The sequence below is a fragment of the Martes martes genome (assembly GCF_963455335.1).
Source record: "Martes martes genome assembly, chromosome: 2".
In the NCBI taxonomy this organism is placed as follows: domain Eukaryota; kingdom Metazoa; phylum Chordata; class Mammalia; order Carnivora; family Mustelidae; genus Martes; species Martes martes.
The window spans coordinates 120,127,558-120,152,221 of record NC_137889.1 but is presented as its reverse complement, the minus strand read 5'-3'; the positions used below and the strand labels follow the sequence as shown (position 1 = coordinate 120,152,221).

The 24,664-nt window shown below is 35.0% G+C and overlaps 1 protein-coding gene across 1 annotated transcript in view; it reads right to left on the bottom strand.

Annotated features, from left to right (window-relative positions):
• The window catches only part of BLTP1 (bridge-like lipid transfer protein family member 1), a 204,592-nt gene that overhangs the window by 25,029 nt on the left and 154,899 nt on the right, over positions 1-24,664 (bottom strand). Inside the window, exons 60-74 of the mRNA XM_080795525.1 lie at positions 22,534-22,593; positions 20,163-20,389; positions 19,229-19,429; positions 18,904-19,034; positions 17,397-17,520; positions 14,995-15,104; positions 14,216-14,306; positions 13,601-13,663; positions 10,843-11,096; positions 10,066-10,281; positions 8,211-8,391; positions 7,590-7,686; positions 5,628-5,789; positions 4,311-4,450; positions 2,999-3,200 (exon numbers count right to left, since the gene is read on the bottom strand). Coding sequence (XP_080651651.1) covers positions 2,999-3,200; positions 4,311-4,450; positions 5,628-5,789; positions 7,590-7,686; positions 8,211-8,391; positions 10,066-10,281; positions 10,843-11,096; positions 13,601-13,663; positions 14,216-14,306; positions 14,995-15,104; positions 17,397-17,520; positions 18,904-19,034; positions 19,229-19,429; positions 20,163-20,389; positions 22,534-22,593 — 2,259 coding nt within the window. The remainder of the gene's footprint in view (positions 1-2,998; positions 3,201-4,310; positions 4,451-5,627; positions 5,790-7,589; positions 7,687-8,210; positions 8,392-10,065; positions 10,282-10,842; positions 11,097-13,600; positions 13,664-14,215; positions 14,307-14,994; positions 15,105-17,396; positions 17,521-18,903; positions 19,035-19,228; positions 19,430-20,162; positions 20,390-22,533; positions 22,594-24,664) is intronic.

Sequence of the window (24,664 nt, the reverse complement as noted above, 5' to 3'; positions counted from 1 at the left end):
GGGTCAACCAGGAAATTAAAGAAGAATTGAAAAAAATTCATGAAAACAAACGAAAATGAAAACACAACTTTCAAAATCTGTGGGACACAGCAAAGGTGGTCCTGGGAGGAAATTATATAGTGATACAAACTTTCCTCAAGAAGCAAGAAAGGTCTCAAGCACACAACCTAACCCTACACCTAAAGGAGCCAGAGAAAGAACAGCAAAGAAAGCCTAAACCCAGCAGGAGAAGAGAAATCATAAAGAACAGAGCAGAAATCAATGAAATAGAAACCAAAAGAACAGGAGAACAAATCAACAAAACTAGGAGCTGGTTCTTTGAAAGAATTAATAAGATTGATAAACCCCCGGCCAGACTTATCCAAAAGAAAAGAGAAAGGACCCAAATTAATAAAATCATGAACGAAAGAGGAGAGATCACAACAAACTCCAAAGAAATACAAACCATTATAAGAACATATCATGAGCAACTATATGCCAGCAAATTTGACAATCTGGAAGAAATGGATGCACTCCTAGAGACGTATAAACTACCAAAACTGAACCAGGAAGAAATAGAATATCTGAACAGACCCATAACCAGTAAGGAAGTTGAAGCAGTCATCAAAAATATCTCAAAAAACAAGAGCCCAGGGCCAGAAGGCTTCCCAGGGGAATTCTACCAAACAGTTAAAGAAGAATTAATACCAATTCTTCTGAAACTGTTCCAAAAAATAGAAATGGAAAAGTACCAAACTCATTTTATGAGGCCAGCATTACCTTGATCCCAAAACCAGACAAAGACCCCACCAAAAAGGAGAATTATAGACAAATATCCTTGATGAACACGGATGCAAAAATTCTCACCAAAATACTAGCCAACAGGATCCAACAGGACATTAAAAGGATTATTCACCATGACCAAGTGGGATTTACTCCTAGGCTTGGCTAAAATTAACAAGTCAGGAAACAACAGATCTTGGTGAGGATGCGGAGAAAAGGGAACCCTCTTACACTGTTGGTGGGAATGCAAGCTGGTGTAGCCACTCTGGAAAACAGCATGGAGTTTCCTTAAAAGTTGAAAAGAGAGCTACCCTACGACCCAGCAATTGCACTACTGAGTATTTACTCTAAAGATACAAATGTAGTGATCTGAAGGGGCATATGTACTAGAGAGTATTATGCTGAGCGGAATAAGTCAATCAGAGAAAGACAATTATCATATGATCTCCCTGATATGAGGAATTTGAAAGGCAAAGTGGGGGGCTTGGGGGGTAGGGAAGGAAAAAATGAAACAAGATGGGATCAAGAGGGAGACAGACCGTAAGAGCCTCTTAATACTACAAAACAAACTGAGGGTTGCTGGGGGAAGGAGGGGTATGGAGATGGTGGTTATGTTATGGACATTGGGGAGGGTATGTGATATGGTGAGTGCTATGAAGTGTGTAAGCCTGACAATTCACAGACCTGTACCCCTGGGGCAAATAATATATTATATGTTAATAAAAATAAATAAAATAAAAAAATAAATTAAAAATAAATTTTAGCCCATCAGAGTAACAATGATTAAAAATAAATTTAAAGCATAATGTTAGGAAGAACACACTGAACCTGGTGTTTACACACACTGTGATGAGGATGCAGAAATCTTATATTTACTAGAAGAGTAAAACATATCAAACACTTTAAAAATGTTCACTCTCTCTGACTCAGGAATTCCACTATTAAGAATTTATCCTAAGGATGTTGCTTTATATACAAAGATATTCAACTCAATATTATTTACAAAATAGAAAAAAGCCCAGATAGTCTCAAATGTATGATCAAAATGATGGATTATCATGAAATCATTAAAGTTATTTTAGAGATGAATATTTAATACTTTGGGAAAAACTTACATTTTAAGTTTTTAGAAGATACATAGCAGAAAAGATCATATTTAAATTTTGCCTGGGAAGAAGACTGTATCTACAAAAATGCTGGAGAGTAGGTAGGAACTGATAATACTGGTTACCTCTGATAAAAGGATATTATTTTCATTTTTAGTGCTCTTGTTTTCCGTATTCTCTATAATGAACAGTGAGTTAATTTTATAATAAAAAGTAGGTTTTTCAAAAACTGATACTATCACTCAAATATTTATACAGACCACAACACAATTCCAACAGCAATATTCTGGAGCTAAGTGTGACAGTGGGCTACCACATTAGCAAAAATTTATTTCTAAAATATTAACTTTTTGTTTTCCTATTTTACTATGAAAACTTTCCAAGATTCACACCGCTAAGCAATGTTTTGCTTTAGCCACTACATGCACTACATGCAAAATATCCCATGGGGGCTTTTTTTTTACCTCTGGTTATGAACCACTCTCTTAATGATAATTCTCTTATTAATAATTATCAATTTTCATTCATTCTAGTCTCTTTACAAATGGTCAATAAAATCTTTATCATTTGCATATGTGATCTTTCTATGATTTTTAGGGCAGAAATGACTCTAAGCTTTATAAAGTGAACAGTGAACTATCTCACCAGGAAATCATTGGTTGTATGTTAAAAACAAAATCTTTCATGAAATGGACATTTGATATATATATATATATAATTATGACTGAATACACACACACACACACACACACACACACTACCCCTCATACAATTTTAATTCACAGTGATAAATTCTTGCAAGATAACACTCTATGTCTTATTTTCCATTTGTAACACTGATTACTCTTAAATGTAAAAAATAGAGCATAAAACATTCAAAAGTACTTAAATGTATAATATGACAGTTACTTCATAATGCTTATAGGGTGTACATTCAAGCCAACCAAAAAATGCTAACCAACTGCCATTCCCTTGTACCAAAATATACTAAAAAAACTTTGATCTCTCTATATTTTTCCATAAATGCTGTAATTCTCATATATTCTCCTTTTCCAAATTTATTTTTTAGAAACACATACTAATTCTAGTACTTGGCTTTTACCAACCAGAATAAAAGAGCGTTTCTATACCCGGTATTCCAGTTTTGCTTGCAGAGGTCTTTGTTCCACTTGGAGTAGCATTACCTCCAGGGGATAAAGTTTCTGTGGGATATGTGGTCCCTAAAGTCTCCAGTTCACCTCGGTTTGAAGAAAACACCAAGTCCAGGGATGGCAGCTTTAGCATGCATTCTACTCTGGATACTGGTAAGCAGCTAAACTTGATCTGTGAGGGCTAAAAAGTGCAGAAAGCAAAAAAAAAAAAAAGAAGTTTCTGGGTACTAGTTAAAAAATTTCACACTGGATTCCAAAAAACGTAATTAATTTCCATTTCAGTCCACATACAGCAAATTATTTGAGACCTTAAAGGATTTTGTGTTTAATGTCCTAGCTCTTTCAAACAAATACATTTTATATTAACCAAAATTTATTAACAAAATGGTATTTTAGGAATCACCTTGAGTGATATATATTTAGATTATTTAGGTAATTCAGAACATTAAAGATGTCAATGTGCATATTACACTTGTTCACAATCAAATTTTGAAAAGAAGTAATTCCTCTTATACCAAAATTTTTTAAAAGCTATGGTAATAAGAGAAATTTTATAAACTCTCAAGCCCTCCCCCATTACATGTTTTCATCATATTTTCAAAAGGCTAATGCAAAACTCCCTATTGAAGACCTTTTGGGCAAACAGCTATTGTAGAAAATAGTTTGAACAGATGACCATTAGTGTTTCTTTTATTCTTGAGATTATCAGATTTTAGTTGAAGGTAAACTGAAGCCTAAAGTTTGGTTACAAGTAGTTTTCAAATCCTCTTTAATAAATGGACTCAATCAGATGCTAATATACTAACAAAGGGCGAGTTATAAGACTGCATTTTACAATAAAATATTAAATAAAAATTCCATAACTCAGCGAAAATCTAACAAAGGTACTACTGTGTGACTTACATCTCAATTACACTTTATATTTGCCCATAAAGGACCATAATGGCAAGAAATACAGGTGTCATAATAAAAAAGGGCAGAAAATTCTAAAAAAAAAAAAAAAAAAAGGTTTTAACTTATTATATTTTTATTTTTGCCAAAGAAGTATAAGATCTAAATTTTGAAAGCCCAAAGATCTATGAACCTCCTCAGCAGAAAAGTAAATACACACATAAAATTGCCCATATACTTCTCAGAGGTTCAGGTGATCTCTAAGCCATTACAGGTATACTAAAGGTCCATGAATCCAAGGTTAAAGAAACTTTAAGGGAAATAATGCTGGAAATATTCAAATAAACTTAAGAAAAACACTTTTCTTTAAAACAAAAAGGAATAAATGAAGTATATCCACCTGAACTCGTACATAAACCACAACATCTACAGGGAAGGAAGAGTAAGCAGATGTTGAAGATGATACTAATGATGTTGTTGATTCTTCCATAGGATCTGGTATTTCAAAATGTCCCATATCTTCATCTTGTGAACTGACAGCTGTTAAAATATTTAGTTTTATTATTAGAGCAAAGGCAAACTATTTTTTTAAAGATTTATATATTTATTTGAGAGAAAGAGAAAGAGAAGCTGTGCGTGTGCAAGTGGCAGGGGGGGTGGGGGCTGGTGGGGGGAACAGATGGAGAGAAAGAATCTTAAGCAGACTCCAAGATCAGTATGGAGCCTGATGGGGGACTCCATCTCACGACTCGGAGATCATGACCTGAGCCAAAATCAATACTTGGACACTTAACAGATTACACAAGCCAGACACTCTGGGCAAACTATTTATCAAAAGATCCTTTCTTGGGACACCCTGGGGGCTCAGTTGGTTAAGCATCTGCTTTTGGCTCAGGTCATGGTCCCAGGGGCCTGGGATCAAGCCCTGCATCAGGTTCTCTGCACAGAGGGGAGCCTGCTTCTCCTTCTCCCTCTCCCTCTGCCATTCCCCCCACTTGCACTCTCTGGCTCTCTTTCTGTCAAATAAAATCTTAAAAAAAAAAAAAAAAAGATCCTTTCTCTTATGCTACTACTGAGATCAGGGATATGAACACACAAGAAATGTGCTTCTGTAGCCCATCACTCTACACATCTTTCTGTATTCAAACCTCTTGCTCATTTCTCCAAATTCCAATCCCCCTCCTATTATAACAAACACTGTGCAAAGAAAATTAAGCCTTTGCCCTTAAGAAGTTTCCAGTCCAAGAGGGAAGCCAATGTAGGAATTAAGGATGTTAATTTTGTCTCTAACTAGCTATGGCCGTGGGAAAATCATATAACCGCACCAAGATTTATTTTATTTGTAAATGAGGACTAGATGATTTCTCAAGTTCTTTTTCAGTTCTACTATTCTTGGTCACTAAATATATTATATCATAATGTATAACATCATTAAAAATCCTTCTAAGTAATAGAATTTTAAAAATATTTGTGATGCAGGAGCAACAGGGTGGCTCAGTTGGTTCAGCATCTGCTTCTTGATTTCAGATCAGGTCATGATCTCAGGCCCCTGAAATGAAGTTCCACATTGCGTTCTGGACTGGGCATGGAACCTGCTTAAGGTTCTCTCTCCCACTCCCTCTGCAACAACCCTCTCCCCAACTGTGCTTGCACTCTCTCAAAAAAAAAAAAAAAAAAAATTGTGATGGGGAAGTAAATACGTAAGGAGGATACTTACTTGTATAATTCCTTTCAATTGGTGTAATTGGGATAGTTTCCAGAGCTTTTTCCAGAAAATCTAACAGGCAGGGACTAATAACCATTTCTTCTGGCAATGACTGAAGTGCTACCCAAGCATATAATTTGGCTGTTTTTACTCCTCCACTTCCTTTTCCTTTGGCTAAAACATTTACAAATGTGAGGTGAATTTAATAGTTCCCATACAACATATAATAATTTTGTGAGAAATCAGAACTATGTATGACAGTTTAATCAGGTGAAGCATCTTATTCCTAAACTATATAAGAACACAATAAAAATAGCAGATTGACAAATATGATATATTAATATTAGAATATAAAGATAATTAATGATGCATATAGTACAATAGTTATTCCTACTTGCTCTAGGTCACAAATGTTGCTTCAATTTTTTGTTTAAAATTTGCTTAGTGTCTCATTTAGCATTATTTTGTCCACTTAAGAAGATATAGAGAAATTTGACTAACAATATTTTTTGTTAAGTGAGGAAAAATGTTGTTTTCAGGCTTTCCTGTGTTCCTGTACTTCTTAGCTTGTAGATCTTTATAATGCCTCCCTGCATGACTCCCATCCCTCTTTCCTGCAGAAAGGAAATATTTCTGGGTGTGTAGAATGAATATAATAGCTAAGACTCAGCTAACTTTGGCTTAGGTTTCCACCCCCAACATATATTAGTTTTGTAAACCTAGAAAAGCAGTTCAACTTCTATGAACTTGAACTTCCCTCATTTATAAAATGGGGATAATAATATCTGTCCTATACTTAATAGGCATAGATGTGCCTTGCCAATTCAAAAATGATATAAAAATATTATGCATTATTATCATATTTATTAGACATTTTAAAAGATTTATATATCAAATTCCATTTGTCAAATGAAACTTTTTGAACTAATTCTTATTCAACCTGATGTTCCCTTTTTGGGGGGGGAAATTTTACTATATATATAAGGTATTATTCATGTGATGTGGTAGACAGATTCCAAAATAGCTTCAGTGGCCCTTGCCTCCTGGTATTCATGCCCTCGTATAGTTTTCTCGCACACTGACTAGGGCTGACCTGTATGCTCAATAAGATATTGTGGAAGTGATAGTCTGTGACTTCTGAGGCTAAGCCATGAAAGATACTGCAACTTTAGTAGCTATGTTCTCTTTTGGATCACTCCTTTCCAGGGAAGTCAGTTCCCTTGTTATAGGAACACTTAAACGGCCAGTGGACAGGCCCAAATGGGGAGGAACTAAAGTACCAGCCCACCATGTGAGTGGGATGTGATGGAAGTAGGTTTTCCAGGCCCAGTTGAGCATTCTGATGACCACAGCCTAGCCAACATCTTGACTGAAATGTCACAAAAGACTGTCAAATTAGATTCACCAGCCGAACTGCTCCTGTATTTCTGATCCACAAATTGTGTTTGAGGTTATAGGCCTCCAGGTTTGGGATAATTTTTTATGCAGGAATAGATAATTAATAAATGTGGTTAAGACCAATGTACTTTGTCTTAAAAGTATAAGTTTAATGTTTCCACTTAGATCAAAAACTCCCAAATATGAAATATATAAAAATTTTCTAAGTAAATAGATCTAAAAAGTTAAGTAAATAATCTATTTGGCATATTAAGATTCTTTTAACAGTGATATCCTAGGTAGTATCAGTTTGAAAAATAGCCAAAAGTTGGGCCAGACTTCTATATGTGAGTTTTATACCATCGTTACTGACAAGTCTAAGGGATTTTTTTTTTAACATGTGAATTTGCAAGAAATTCTCAATAGAGCAAGTAAGTGATGACTAAAAGGTTACCAAAAAAATTAAAAATAAAGCATATTTTCCTGAAATACCTGAGGGAATAGGTGGGGGTTGGGGAGGAAGTAAGGTGTTAGTCTTGCTCTGGACATTGCAAGGTAAAGGAGGAGAAGGAGGAGATGGTGCACTATCTTTCATACCATACAGCTTGGACTCTTTAGAGAGTGTTCTTGGCAAGGAAGATCCTCTGGAGGCATTGGGTGATTCGGTCTTTAGTGTCTTGGAATTGTAATGCAACTGTATTAAGACAAATAAACTTTCAAAATTAAAATAATGAAGATGAGAAAAACCAACATATGTTAAAAAATGTGGAAGAAAGAACACCAATCCAGGGGTCAGAAGACCCAGTTCCAGTTTTTTACAAGTTAACACTGTGATACTAGCAAGATTCTTAGCTGTTTTTCATTTAAAATTTAAAAAGTCATCCCAGATATTAAGTTCCTCCTATCTTAATGTTATAGGAGTCTATAACTCCATAATCTAAAAAATAGTTGTTTACTTAAATTGGACAAGGAAAGGTTTAGCAAATGATATGACTATCAATGCATAAAAAAGTAACTTCATACTAACAAAGTTCAATGGAGAAGCTGTATAAAAGAAGTGGCAACCTGAAATTTGGATCTTCTTATGTTCAGAATATAGTTATACCAAAGAAAAATGCTGGAAAGTCTCACTTTAATGTAATTGGTAAAGGAAGAACACGCATGATATAAAATAAACACTGCAAAGAATAATCTAATCCTAGACTTTAAGGTTTTTACCTTTACATCAACTCCAGGAATGTAAAATACTGTTGTTTCTAAGTCACTAGACTTTGTCTGTAGAGATGATGGTACTTTCTTGCCAGTCATTAAATGGGTGGTAGAAGCATAATTGGTTTGAAACTTCTTCTTTTTTGAAGGAGAATCTTGATCTAAACTCCTGGAGCTTCTATCATAACTCCTATAAATAGAAAAATGATTTTTATCTTTTTCTTAAAAATGGCATTCGGGATGCCTGGGTGGCTCAGTTGGTTAAGCGGCTGCCTTCGGCTCAGGTCATGATCCCAGCGTCCTGGGATCCAGTCCCGCATTGGGCTCCTTGCTCCGCAGGGAGCCTGCTTCTCCCTCTGCCACTCTGTCTGCCTGTGCTCTCTCTCTCTCTCTCTCTCTGACAAACAAATAAATAAAAACTTAAAAAAAAAAAAGCAACCACTGTTTGCTTGTTTTAAAAAAAAAAAAGGCATTCATCTCCTTTTGTTTACAATCAAACTTTTACTTATACAGTAAGTGGAATATAATCCTTCATTAATAAAACTGAAAAAGGAAAGCTCATTAGTGCCCGTAGCTAAACTGGCTAACACCGTGCATGTATGACATTCATGTTGTATGCTCTGTAACTACATAGGGCAGCCACCTTTAGTCTTTCCTGAGGTCGCAGGTGTTTCACATGAATGTATTAGGTTGAGCCAAATGAAATTGCCCTTTACACAGGTAAAATCAGTTGAATATCAGCAATCTATTTTAATGAATTAACATGCTTTTTATCATTACTACTACATTTGTAGGAATTTAACTGTTTAAGTACCTTTTTTATCTTCTCATTTTATAAAACCCTCCTTAGAAAAAAAGACCATTTAGATCTTTTTTGGGGGGGCACCTGGGTGGCTCAGTGTGTTGAAGCCTCTGCCTTCGGCTCAGGTCATGATCCCAAGGTCCTGGGATCGAGCCCCGCGTCGGGCTCTCTGCTGAACAGGGAGCCTGCTTCCTCCTCTCTCTCTCTCTCTCTGCCTGCCTCTCTGCCTACTTGTGATCTGTCTGTCAAATAAATAAATAAAATCTTAAAAAAAAAAAAAAAGATTTTTTTTTTAATGTAATCTCTATACTCAACATGAGGCTCAAGGTCGCATGGTCTACCGATGAACCTGCCAGGTGCCCGTAAAAATCTTTTATTGTGAAAAATTTCAAACATGCAAAAAGTAAACAGAATGGTAAACTGTAAACCCCTATGGCTCCATCTTCCAGCTTCAACAGTTGTCAGCATTCTACCCCCTTTTTTAATTGACATCTCTAGTCACTTCCCATCTATTGTCTCAATTATTATTTTCTTTAGTTCTTTTTAAGATTAGGAAAGGCAAAAATTCAAAGAAAAAATAATCTAATCTTAAGAAGTCTATTTATACCACCACTTTTTCAATGATGGAGATAAATGGTGAAGCTACATTCCAATATACTGAGGCCTCTTTGTCCCCAGTTTCCCAATCTTGCTTTTTTTTCTGAATTCACCAAAACTCTGAATAACCAAGAAATCTTTGAGTACTGCACTGTTCTTTAAAACAGAAATATTCACAATACAAGAACAGAGACTGAGAAATTTGGGCTTATTTAAAGGATAATTACAAAGACACAACTCTTAATTAAATTGCTAGAACCTAAAGCAGAAATGCATTTCTAGTTGCCAGAAAATTTTATATACTTGTTTAAGGAAATAGTATGTTATACAAGTAACCACTCAAACTTAAAACTCTGATTAAATCCACTCTTTAAATATGTATTTTGGGAGATGGGTGAAAAAGTTGTTTGTAATTCAGGGATACAGCAATAAAGTTAATGTACCCTTTTCTGACCAAATTCTTACCTTCTCAAGCTTATATCGTCATGTTCTTGTAGAAGGGTAGTTGGGTGGAGAACACATTTTCCACTATCAATTTCCACCCGTATATCAAGTTCAAAGTCAATATTTCTCTCGGTAGCTGTGCCACTAAGACTTCGGTTGACTGGAGCTGTGGGCCAGCGTTCTGTAAATAGCTGATGAACAGCAGCAAAGCCTGTTGCTTTTTTACGAGATGTGTGTCTAGAGAAAGAACTGACTGTTACATTTTACTAAATTCGAAGAATTTTCAACAAACTATTTCCCAATATGTTATGTGAGCAATAGCCTGTAAATAAATTTTACCATTTTATAAATTCATACATATTACTCAATTAGCTCATACTAATTGAAATTTTTCCCAAGTCTGATGGAGTCACATTTTATTCAACAACCATGCACTCAGTAACTATTACGTGCCAGCCGACATGCTAGGTGCTGAGGACACAGGCATAATCACTCCTATTGAGAAGTCTGAATGTCAATGTATGAACTGTATTCTACATTTGTGAGATTTCATTTTTGCAAATTGTGAAATGCTATTTTTCTGATTTTATTAAAAGAACAAAGAATAGGGAAAGAAAAAAAATAATGTCATATGGAGCTAAATTGTATTAGTAAACCATAGCTGTTTCTTAGTCTCACTTTGGTTAGGCACATCAAGATTTTTTTCTGTAAAATTTAATAGTTACACATAATTCTTCAAAGCTCAGTTCTAGACTCTGAAATACTACCTATGGGTCTCAAAACAAAAAGGCCACTTACGAGGGTTTCCGGTAAATATAAAACCTTTCCCTCTCATGGTCTTCATCCTTTTCATCCTTCTCAGAATCTTCACTAGTAGAAGACAAACTGTCATCCCGTCGGCCCTCTTCAGGCTGGAAAGGAATGCCTGATGAATAGCCTCCTGGAGTTTTGGGAGAACTGAACACGGAATATGATCCTTCACTATTTGCGGAGTAATGGGATGGTCCTTCAATGGTTACTGACAAAAGGTCCAGTTCTGTCTCCTCTGGAAACTAAGTGTAAAAAGAGAAGATGTGAGTCAGGTTCACATTATACATCTCTTACTTAAAAAAAGAAAAAGAAAAAAATATATGTTTAAGCATTTAAAATTCTCTCAAGAGTTGAATTTCCTCAACCTGAACCGTCATATGAAATGGCACACCAAGGAAGGAAGGTCTTACCACAGACAGACACACTACTGACATACTAAAAATTAGAGTGAAATTTTACATTATATAAACATATCAGCCTGTTAATTAGTACATATTGTGTAATTCTTTAAGCATAGTTAAACATGTTGTGGAGACAAAGCAAACAATGTGATCAACTGTAAATCAGAAGAGCAAGAGAGTAATTAGTGATGGAAGAGCATGCAGTGTCCCTAGAGAAATTATTTCATGCTTCTGGATGCTTTTTATAGCTAGCTTTTAAAAATGAGTCCTTAAAAAAAAAAAAAAGTCTCTATTTGGCTGTAGACAACAGACGTGTCAATCATTATGTAATTAAAGATAAGAATCAAACTTATAAATACTATTTTTTAAGGTGAATAGTTTATAATAAACACTATGTCACTGAGAATTGCACCAGAAGGCCACTGTATTTAAGTAGATCAAAAAAACAAAACAACAATAACAAAACTTCCTATGATCTAATTTGTTTTTCCAATTTGAGACTTGCTCAAATATCCTTTGAAAATGGGATAAGCCTTTGTAAAGTGTTATGTGCAAGGTAATGTAATTTGTTGATACTATTAAATACAACAAAATTAGATACACAAAAATAGAATACTATAATAAAAAAGTCTTACATGCAGAATTCAGCTTTTCCTTATTTTTTACAATATATATGTTATTTAGTAATTAAGTAAAACAGATTTTATTCATCAGAACATCTTCAATTTCTTAAAAGTAAGAATCTGTGCAATCCCTTTGTTTTACATTTATTTTACATTTAACCATGCCTTAATGATCTATTCTATAATTTGGGATTTTTATATGCTATTTTTTTTAACAAATAGCTTACATTACTATTTAAAAATAGGACTTGAACCAATTCAAGTATTAATGCCTTTGAGAATTACTTGATCATTTCAAAACATACTTGATCATTTCAAAATATACAAATAAATCAAATCATTGGTTTTACATCTGAAACTGATATAATGTTATGTCTCAATAAAAAAAAAATGGATGGGGAAAAATCAATTAGGAGAATCCCTCGATTCAATTCTTTAAATGATTTATTTGCAAGTTCATTTTTAGAAAAAAAAAGGACATGTTTATCAAGCTCCCCATAATCTCATAGTTCTTTTTTTTTTTTTTTTAAGATTTTATTTATTTATTTGACAGAGAGAGAGAAACAGTGAGAGAGGAAACACAAGCAGGGGGGAGTGGGAGAGGGAGAAACAGACTTCCTGCCGAGCAGGTAGCTCAACTGGTCCTGGGGTTCAATCCCAGGACCCTGGGATCAGGGCCCGAGCTGAAGGCAGACGCTTAATTGACTGAGCCACTCAGGCACCCCTATAATCTTACAGTTCTAAAACAAAATTCAGTTTGACTAAGTTCAGTGTAATGGCGGGATATGTTCTAAAACTATAGCTTAAGAGGGCAGGGACACAAAATGTATGTGGAATAAGTGCCAGTTTTTAATGTAACTTGATGGAAAATTTCTAGACAAAGATTTATATACCTAGTGTACAGATATATTTTTAAAATTTAATTTTACTTTCATGACTTATATTCAGGGAAAATATATGGTTCCTAGAAATGTTAATTCAACTTTTAAGTCCTTGGGTGGCACATTTTCCATACTGTTTTGAACATAATTTTTTTTTTAAGATTTTATTTATCTATTTGACAGACAGAGATCATAAGTAGGCAGAGAGGCAGACAGAGAGAGAGGAGGAAGCAGGCCCCCCACTGAGCAGAGAGCCAGTTTCGGGGCTCGATCCCAGGACCTTGGGATCATGACCTGAGCTGAAGGCAGAGGCTTTAACCCACTGAGCCACCCAGGTGCCCCGAACATAATTTTTAAATGGATTTTTTAAATAAACGTATGCTTTTTTTATATGTACACAGTGACTCCAAAGAAATAGCATTCAATGATTAATTTGTTGTTCTGAGAGAAGTTAGATTCTAGTTTCAATTAGTTAAAATATTTTTTAAAAAAAAGATTCATTTTGTCATTGAATGTAGGGAAAAGAGATTCACTTAGGATTAGCAAATAACTAATAAATAGTAGTTTTTGATTTATGATTTGGTTAATTTGGTAAGCTGATTTAGTAATTCTGAAGATTCAATAATTAATATTATATAAAGAAATACAGAACTAAAATGTTTTCATGCAAGAGCTTATAAAATATACATGATGAAAAAGAATTCAAACAATTTTAAAGCTTTATGTAAAATATTTTTGAGGTCTGAGTTTAGTATAAAATGAAAGGAAGACATTTTGAAAGCAGATTTTCAGGGTGGTTAATTAGTTTTAAAGCAAAATTTATGGTGTTCTTAATAAGTACCTGAAAATACCCTTCCCCAGGACAGCTGGATTGTGGCGTACTTCCCCATACTGTTTTTTTCAACTTTATTAAAATAATAAGAAAATATATAAAAACTCATGAAAAATAAAAAAAAACAATGGTTTAAAAGCAAACAAACATTAAAAAAAAAACATGTTAACATAAATTTTAACATATATAAAATTAAATATAACTTTTAAGCTGACCTTCTAACTTCTGGTTTCTGCTATTACCTCTATATATTCCGAACTAAAATACATAATAAGATAAATAGATAAAGTATAAACATTCCACATTTACACTTGTGTAAAAGACCTAGTTTAATATGGATTCATACTTGAGAGGAAAATTATTCAACGAAGTCTTTCTACCTAAGATCAAGCAGTATGGAATCTTTATTCTAGGTGCAAAACACTAACATGAGCAGCATGGCTCTCAAATGCTAGCACAGAGGCAGTGTCTTGCTGTTTGGTAATTTAAAGACACTTCACCCATCACAACTGGCACTTTCATTGTAGGTAGGAATTCATATTTTGAAACTGTAACTACTGTAATTTTGTAATTACTAAAAATTATTTGACACTGTGTATCTCTAACAAATAATATCTCTCTTACTGTATCTTGGATATTGAAGGTTACTCTGGGTCCGGGAGATGCTGCATCCACACGGATTTCAGGGAGCTCCTCAGTTTCTCCTATTCGAGAACTGGAAGAAAAATATGAAGTTACAAAACATTAACATTCTTTTTTTAAAAAGTTCCTGGACTTTATAAAAGTCTAACAAATGTCAGTAAATTTTTTACTGACACTAAATATTTCTAAATATTTACCTTATCCAAGGATTAAATTTTTAGTATCCCATTCCTTAATCTTTAGCATCTCATTAAAAAACAAAACAAAACTGAACATTTTGATTAACATGAGATTTTCTGAAACTAAACCATATTAAAAAATATATACTTCTTACTTTAAATGCTCATTTATTAGTAAGACAGTATTTTTCTTTAATATGTAGAATTTCCATTTTTTCATATGCTAAATATGTATGTAGTCACATCTCTTCTAAAATGGCAAACTTATAGCAGCAGTTACTAATCTGCACATAATCATTTCTTTGAATAGTCCATAAGTTTACACATAAACTTGTCTAAATAGCAATGTACTTCTTTTCTAAAAAGAACACAGTGATTGCGGTATAAGTACACTAGAAGAATTCCTCAAGTAAACTTTTTAGTTGGACAGTATCCATTATTACTGGTATTTGACTAATAAGGTTAATTTTTGCTCCCTTAATTGTGTAATTTCCCCAAGTAGAACACAATAAATTAGTAGTGGATCTTCATAAAGGAATCAGCAATTTTATTACTTGTTTCAGTGATGAAAATAGGTATTACCTTGCCCTTTCCATTCGTTTAAGAGGAGGTCTTCCAGAAGCAGAAATGCTTTTTGAACGGCTATAACTTGGTTTGTAACCCAAACCCCACTTATCCTTTAGAGAAGCAGCCTAATGAAATGGGAGAGGAAGAGTGACTTTAGACGGTTGCTTATTGTCATAATATCTTACTATAGGTAAAATATTCTATTCAACAAAATAGTATGTTTTCTCCAGGTCAATAACATGCTACTTTAAATTTGTCTTTAGGGGTGCCTGGGTGGCTCAGGTAATGGTTCCAGGGTCCTGGGATCGAGCCCCACATCAGGCTCTCTGCTCAGCGGGGAGCCTGCTTCCCCCCCTCTCTCTCTCTGTCTGCCTCTCTGCCTACTTGTGATCTCTGTCTGTGAAATAAATAAATAAAATCTTTTAAAAAAATTGTCTTTAAATGCCATTTAACAGTATAGAGGAATCAAAGCAGAGCAGGACTCAGCCACTCTTTAGTCCTAATGTCAATTAGAAGGGTTATACAATGGAAATATGGTTCACCGTCTGGCCTGAGAGAGAAAAGAAAAAGAATGGGAACAGGATGAGGGGTACAGAAATAAGGTGAGAAGAAAGGAAACAAAGAGGAAAGAAAGGCCAAAAAAAAAAAATGAGAATTAAAAGGAAAGATTCTGGGAGAAAGCTGGGTGGCAGGAGGAGGTGAAAGGGAGATCGGAGGAGAGCAGGAAGGGGAGAGGGAGAGGCTGGGATGGGGAGACCAGTTGGGGTGGTGGAACCATTGATCATCTTAAGTACCACCCACAGGCATGCCTGCCACAGCACTCCATTATAAGGAAGGAAAGGAAGAGGTGACCTCAACATCCTACTTATCTCTAAATGTGTAATTGGGGTCTGGATAATTGAAAGGATTCCAAGACAATGGAGATGTGGAATGCAAGAGGACTGAGGAGGAAGTGAGGGGGGAAAGACAGATGAGATATATGCTAAGAACACTGATAAAAGTTCAAGAATTTCCCTAATTCTCTCTACTTAGTTTTATTTTTAACAGTCAATTACCAAATATAAACTACCTTATAAATAGTACATAAGCAGTACTTTAATTTTATTGTATGATTGTTAGGTATACAGTAGCAAAAATTTTAAATAAAGACTTATGCATTACAGATCATCACTATCCATTTATTACCATCAAAAGCCAGTGATGAATAACTCAAACTGGATTTTATCTTCAATTTGAATAAATAATTTAGAACAGTTTTCAAATTAGGATGTCTGGGAGTTTGGGGTGGTCAAGAAAGGTTAAGCCAATAAACCCTGAATCCCTGCAAACTTTCCCCTCTTCTTCTGGTCCTAGCAGCTCGGATTTAATGCTTTTTATGTATTAGGGGGCCACTAAAAAATGGAAGGTTCTGCTGATTATTTAAAAAAAAAAAAAAAGGTTAAGAACCTATCTCTTCTGAAAAAAGTAGTTTTTCCACTAACAAGACCACCTTGACCCAAGGCAACCTACCTCCATTTGAATATATTTTAGAACTATTTTCTACTATATGTTTATAGTATATCTATCTACATACTTATTTCACTTATTCAGCAACTGGACTTATTCAGCACCTGGACCAAAAAAATGTGGTAGGAAATGGGGTCAAAAATAACTTGTTGTTTAAGAGACTCATATTCTAGTTAGTACAACTAAATGTGCAAAGAAAAGAGAATGAAGGGCTGAGAGTACACAGTGGCTAAAAGGTAAAGTCAGCTGTGGAAAATGGGATGGGAGTAGAATGGACATTTCAAAAGACTCACATTTGAGTTAGACACTAAAAAGACACTACGGTTTTATGAAAGGTGGATAAAAAGTAGTGGCTAAGGACAGACTGCAGAGTCCCACTGTTTGGGTTTAATCTTGGCTCCACCAAGGTTAACAACTGTGTAACCTTGGTCAAATTACTTGACTGCTGTCTCAGTGTCCTCATCTTTTTTTTTTTAAAGATTTATTTATTTGTCAGAGAGAGAGAGAGAGTGAGCACAGGCAGACAGAGTGGCAGAGGGAGAAGCAGGCTCCCTGCGGAGCAAGGAGCCCAATGTGGGACTCGATCCCAGGACGCTGGGATCATGACCTGAGCCGAAGGCAGCTGCTTAACCAACTGAGCCACCCAGGCGTCCCAGTGTCCTCATTTTTAAAACGGGGAAAATAGTACATGCTACCTCCTTTGGCCATTGTAAAATCTAATGGGTCGTTAAGTGTAAAGTGCTTTAAATAGTGCCTAGTACCTAGTAGATATGGGATGGACAAATCAAGTGGTATTATCAATAGAAATGGAGAACGAAAGAGAACTTAAGTATGGTCACAAAGTTTCAGAAAGTGAAAAATAAAAGAACAGTCTACTCCAATAATAAAATTCTTCTTAAATGTTTACTCACTCGCATACTGGACCTCCGTAATTTTTTACGAACATCTCTTCGAATATCATTCACAGCAACAGATTCTAACTGTTGATAACGCTGAATTTCTTGGTTTATGGTTCCTTCACTTGCACCTAATTTTCTGGATGCAAAATAAATACCACAATTAGTGTAAAGGGGTGACAGAGTAAGACTGATTTATATTTGCTCCCTTTTAATTCTTTCACTTTCAGAATATCAAAGATATATGGACAGGCCAAAATCCTTAAAGTTAACACTCATACCTAGTAAACTGTTAAAAAGCTCTCTAATATTTTAGGAGATGGCTCTTTCCCACTTCCGCTTAATAGCCTCTGTGACAATCTCATGAAAGCTATGGACTCACTCTGCAGAATAATGTCTGAATGTAAAATTATACATATATTTAAGCCTCAGGTAAAATTTAAAGGGAGGATGTATATTTTGCTACAAGTCACTTTTAACCCCCAAGAGCAAAACTCACACTGCAATGTAAGTCAACAGGAAAATGTGAATCGCTGTATCGTAATTAATTTACAGATCACTTTTTAGGTAATACCTTTCATTGTACAAAATGCACATTATTTGTTTAGAGTTCCTGAATGAAAAAACCACAGACACAGGTGGTATATGAAGATCAGAAAAGATGAGGCATGACTATCATCTTTTGGGAAAACAAAAATATCGAAGTTCGACAATTAGGATACTTTGTCTTCTAGAGCAAGTATTATTTAATCAGTAATATACACCAGGGAATAGATAAAGAAAAAAAATATTACCACCACTTACTCCCCACCTCCCTATTCACCTTATATCCATCTCAGTTTTAGAGAATTGTTAATACAAGCAGGCAGAAAAAAAGCATAAACTTTGACTTCAGACACACACAAGTTCAAATCCCACTTCTTTAACCTCTCTGAGCCAGTTTTCTCATCTATTAAGTTTGGGTAATGCCATCTAATCTCACAGAAATCTTGTGATTTCTTGGTACTTAATAAATGCTAAATTTGTTTCCTTCCTTAAAAATTTACATTCCAGACACATGTTGTGATGAGCACTGGGTGTTATATGCAACTAAGGAATTGTTGAACACTACATTCAAAACTAATGATGCACTGTATGTTGGTTAACTGAACATTAAAAAAAAATTTACATTCCAGAAATACCAATGTTAGCAAAAGACTAACACATATGTTAATATACATATGTGAAGGTATATGTAGACGTATACACATATGTAGAGATATGTATATATGATACATAGTCTGTCATTAAACTGCCCAGAAATGGGGAGTTGTGATGAGAGCTGGACAGAACTGCACACCTAACTTCATCACTAATGAATGTATGATCTCAGGCAAGTTATCAAACTCTACTGGACCTTGGTGATCTCATTTATAAATTAAGGGGGGGTATATACTGGCCCAAATCCAGTCTTCTCCCTATTTAAAATTCTATGATTCCATTATTAAAAATATTATATTATATTAAAAATCATTACACATACTTAAGATCATCTATTACTTTAGCCTGTTCATTCAGTTCTCTGATATCCACTATACGCTTCATAATTTTTCTTCCTCTAAGTTCTCCTGGCTGGCTACAAGATGCTCCTTGTCTTCGATAATCTACAGCTTCCTGAAAAATCAAAAGCATGTCTGTCAATACCACTTCCAGGTCACACCGCAAATCTATACTATCACAAGAATAACACCTTAAATCAAAGGAAGCATGCAAGAATCAAAGCCATCTATATCAAGTAAGATGATTGGAATTCTCCAGTGATTCAAATCCCTTCATTTTCACAAGGAATCTATGTAGCTGCTACCTACATTTCCCCATGAGTGAGCTCTGCATGCTTTCGAATGGGACTGGCTAGACTGAGGGGAGCCCCACACCTCTGGGTCACACAGATACTCTGCAGGAACAGAATGGCGCTGATTTGGGGGCGTCAGGCCTAGCAGGTGATTTACAAGTCGCTGCCCAAAGGTGAGCTTGTGGCCATCTCCACTTACTGAACTTCCATCTGAACTCTAAATGATAAACAGTAACATTAATTTTTTAAAAATTTCTTTCCAAGAACAAGACTATTTCATGAAGCAGTTAAAAGAAATTTAAAAAAATTTTAAACCAATACCAGAATAAAAGCCGAGATTAACTTGCTTTTAAACTACCAAATAATTTATACTATAAAATATACAGTACAGAGGGAAATACATTTTTTAAATGTATATTTTGTGTATATGCACTTTGCTTTTCAGATTCATTTTTTAGCATCTTTATTGAGATATAATCCACATGCCATAAAATTCACCCATTTAAAATGAACAATTTATTGGTTTTGAGTATATTCACAAAGTTGTACAACTGTCACCACAATCTGTTTAGAACACTTTCACCACCCACCCCCAAATGAAACCTCATAACAAACAGCAGTCTTTCTCCATTCCCCATCCCCAACTCCTCCAGCCCTCAGCAACTACTAATGTACTGTCTGTCTCCACAGGTTTGCTTTCACTTTGTTTTTACCGTTAGTACATTAACTATAGGTTAAGGCACAAGTCTGTTGACAGCTAATAAGAAAAGTATCAATGAAAAACAATATTATGAAATTTTTAAAAATTACAAAATATAGACACAGGAAACCATCACTCTCTTCCTTCCTCTACAATTGTCAACTACAATATAATAAATAACATTAAGTCAATCTTTCCCTGTCTCAGGGTAAAGGCCAGTCCAGAAAAGTCTAACAGTGAGTTTACTTACAGTATGGATAGTGGGAGACATAGTATCAACTTCATCCTCATCTGACAGGTCAGCTATGTTCACTGAATTTAGATCAGCAATGTCATCTATGTCCTCCTCTCCTGTCAGTGTCGTAAGGGTATTGCCCAGAGCATTAAGTCTTTTGCCAATGTTAGGATCCATATGGACATCGATCCCACACATCTTCCACAAAACATTGAGTGTCCACGTTCCAGCACTACTACTTTCTGTTTAAATAAAGAGAAGTGGCATTTTTGGTAAGTCTTGAGTTCAGATATTTAAATCAATTTATATTTCAGGAATAAAACGGATGATGGCCTTATTTAACAACTAATCTCTCTCACAACTAGGTCTGGGATTGATTTCCCTCTGCAGAGTGTGCAAGTTTGTTTCCTCTGTGCAGCACCCTTCTTTCTCCTGTGAACTATGGATTCCCTCTTCTCTCCACTCCTGAACTGATCTACCCTCCGATGGCTATAATGGGAATTTCCTGATCCTCACTCATTAGGCAGAATTAGATAAGTAGGCCAGGTGAGAGTCAAAGTTGGAAATCTAAAAACCCTTCTCTGGACTTCAGGAAAAAAATGGTCCCTTCTCTAGTGCTTGAGGGAGGGGGAATGAGGCTCATGGGCTATTGGCAGCCATATCTTCTGGCATGTGTAAGGAGGAGGTCAGCAGTATGAAGAAAATGAAGCAGCCAGAGAGGAGCAAAGAAGAAAGCCCTGGTGGCAGTCGAAACCTTGGATCCAGGAGTTCCTGAGAGCCTCTGAACTGACCTTTTTCCTTATCTTCACTGAGATAGCCATTTCTAAGCTTAACTGTGATCTGCATGTATACTTTTCATAAACTCCCCCTTTTGGTTAAGCTAGTTTGTGTGGGTTGTTGTCACTTATAAACCAGAGTTCTGACAATGACTTTTATGTGACCTTTCTCCAAATACATATATGTTTACCTAAGTTACCACCCATTTCTTCTAACATTACTCCTGGAAATTTCCTAACCTTTTCAGTTCTCTACCAGTGGGACTGTTGGCCTTGCTACTTTCTGAGGCAAGTTACTTAGGATGAGCACCAAGGCTAGGTTTGGGGAGGATAACAAGAAATAGTAAGGAGAGAAAGGAAATCTACTAATTTTAATCAGTTCTACTTGCACAGACATTTTGAGAGCCCTTAAATAGCTCCCCTTAGCTTACCCTTACCCTAACCAAGTAAAATCAATAAAAATTTACATTGTACTATCATCTTAGTCAAGACAGGTTATAACTTCTAGAGTTATCTCCTAACCAGTTTCCTAAGATTTTTTTCCTTTCTAATCCTTAAAAGTGTCTGCTTTCTTGCTCACAAAAATTCAGTGGCTCTCCCACTTTCTACCAAATTAAGTTCAGACTCCTTATTATCCTTTAATATTTTTCCCATATTATTTTTCACATAACTCTGTCTACCCAGTCTGGACAATTCTGACTAGACACTGGTTTCATAGCATTACTAATATTCTGTCTGCCTGAATTTTCTGACGCATACCCTTCCAGTTTTTGCTTCAGAAACAGTTTTGTCTGTCAAGTCCCTGTTCAAATACTTGTTAAATATTAAAAGAAGCTTTCTCTGGGCCACCTGGGTAGCTCAGTTGGTTAAGTGTCTGCCTTTGGTTCAGGTCCTGATCCCAGGGTCCTGGGATCAATCCTGCCTTTGGGCTCCCTGCTCTGTGGGGAGCCTGCTTCTCCCTCTGCCTCTGCCTCTCTCTCTGCCTCTTATGTCTCTAATCCTAGTATCCCTCCAAATTTGAAATTTTTCTCTTTCCTCAGTAGATTTCAAAAGCAATTAGAATTTCATATTTTATTGAACTTACCACTTATAGCTTAGTCATGCTGCAGAGCCTCAACTACATTAGAATTCAAATTTATACAGAGTAGAAAAGTATATCTTGTCTTTGTCTTTCCTAAAACTTTTTGCAGTATATCAGCAAGTGTCTAATAAATGATTGTTAAACAGATAAAAATATGCTAATATTATTATAAAAATGGTTTTTTAAAATCAGGGAACACCAGAAATAGTTTAAAGACTCAATGTTAATAAAAAGGCTTTATCGGGGGCCTGGGTGGCTCAGTGGGTTAAAGCCTCTGCCTTCGGCTCAGGTCATGATCCCAGGGTCCTGGGATGGAGCCCCCCATCTGGCTCTCTGCTCAGCGGGGGGCCTGCTTCCTCCTCTCTCTCTGTCTACTTGTGATCTCTGTCAAATAAATAAATAAAATCTTTAAAAAAAAATAAAAAGGCTTTATCTATGTGTGTATATATGTATATTTACATATATAGGTATAAAAAAGCAGAACTCTAACTTATTTAAGTAAAAAAGCTAATACCAGTCATGAACTTACCAGCAGCTGCTTGTCCTGTAGTCCTAGAACATACTTCATAGGTGCCATCTGGAACTACACCTGCATAAAATCACCCCAAAAATAGTTTTCAATAAAATTATGCTTGTAATTAAATACTATATTATAATTAAATACTATACTATAATACCAAAGATTATTATCTAAATATAAATAGGATCACTAGCCTCTTTAGGCCTCAATTTCTAAGCTATAGAATGAAACATGAAACATCTACCTTAGATGTCTTGTAATATTCCATATCTCAACATTTTTTATTTTATGCTTTTAAGAATTTAACTGCAGCTTCATCTTTACATTCTGCATGTGACAATACTAGACTGACTCTGAAACTCTAGTTTCCAGATGCTATGACAATTTGTGCCATCCTGTGAATGGCACTTCGAGAATGCAAATGGTTTAAAAATAATTTTCTGTTAATAAGAACTTCCACATTTAGGTCACAGACATGATTTATTTAGCCTTGTCGTTCCATGGATCACTTTATGAGGAAAAAAATGACTGACTGCCATGATGTCAGTCTCATAACAATTAAGCTCCTAAGGTCATGGACCTATCCCCGGAACATATCTAACTTTAACTCTGAAAAATTTACTACCACTTAGCTTTAATCTGATAACTTCAACTTAAAAAAAAAACACAAAAAACAAACAAAAAACCCCCCGAGGTGAACTAAATCAACAATTTTAAACAGTAAAGGGGCATACCATCTTTGAGACAACTTTTCAAAAAGTGAAGCCTAAGGACAGGATTAAGACTCTTTCTCAGTAATCCTTCATAGAAACAAAATTTCAGTCTAAACCTTACAGTCATAAACCTTAAATGAAATGTCCTTTTGCAATTCATTCTGTAACCTAAGTTGGTATTCAAATGTTACTCAAATCTGAGCTGCAGAAATACTAGAGCTTATTTTGAGAGAGTCTATTAAGTGACAATATCTATTATGTAGGTTTTTAAAAGATAGTGCCAATAACTTTAAAATCTAAATTATATTTTTAAACCATATGGTATCTGTGCTTCACATACAAATTACAGAATATGAGAGAACAATGTCTTGTCTTAGGGTAAAAGATTGCCTAGTTAACCTTTAAAGTCATGGTTGTAAGTCAGAACAAAAGGGACTTAGGTAACTCTTTCAAATCCAAGAAGGCTGTAATGAAAAGAAAACCTTCTGAAATTTGAGTATCATAATGGAGGCCAATGAAAGCTAGTAAAAAAAAAAAAAAAAAAAAAAAAAGGATAGAAAACTTCTAGGACTTTCAATCCCAAGAATTGTTAGAGAATTTTTAAAAATTAATTTTTAAAAAATTACATAAATTCATATATTACAGAGCCATGATAAATTCAAAAGGAATATTAAGATTTTGCAGAGTAGATGCAAATCCTCAAAGTGAGGAGAAGGAAATCAGTTAGGCTCTTCCCTGTTTTGCCTATGGTCTCTGAGTCAGAGATAGAATGCTGAGTTGGATTAACCATTAGTCTGAATCCAGGATAGCAATTTTCCTGCTCTTTTGATCTCATGTTACCCAGGTGTTAACACAGAGCTTGAGGCTTTCAAACATCTTTGCTCCCCGGCCCCATACTATAGTTTCAAACTTTAGTGGTTTATATAATTTTTATAAATGAATGTTAGTGAAGAGTCTGATCTTTTCTATCTACTTATATGGTCCTTTGAATCCTACATACAGATTTTTCTAATTTTTACTGCACTTCCTAGAAAACATTATCCCCCTATAGAGGCAATTCACCCAGGTCACCTTTTTTCCTAGGGCCTGATTTTAAAATGATCTGTTAAAAAAAAAAAAATCCTACAGCATAACTCTACTGTTCGTTGTTTCTCTACCCTAATTCAAACCTTTCTGAAAATACTTAATGTCATTTCTGTTCTATTTATTATTACTAATAAAAAACTATTTTGTCCCGTCATAATGTAGAATATTTGTATCAATAAAACAAATACTCAACTTTTCTGCTTCCTTCCCAAGACACCAAACAAAAAGCAAGTCATAAAAACAAGTCATTTAGTAGCCTACAAAAACGAAAATAAATAATTTTCAGCATATTAGTATTCTACTTAGTTGGTACAATATACACTGAGGTGCTGAGTTATTGT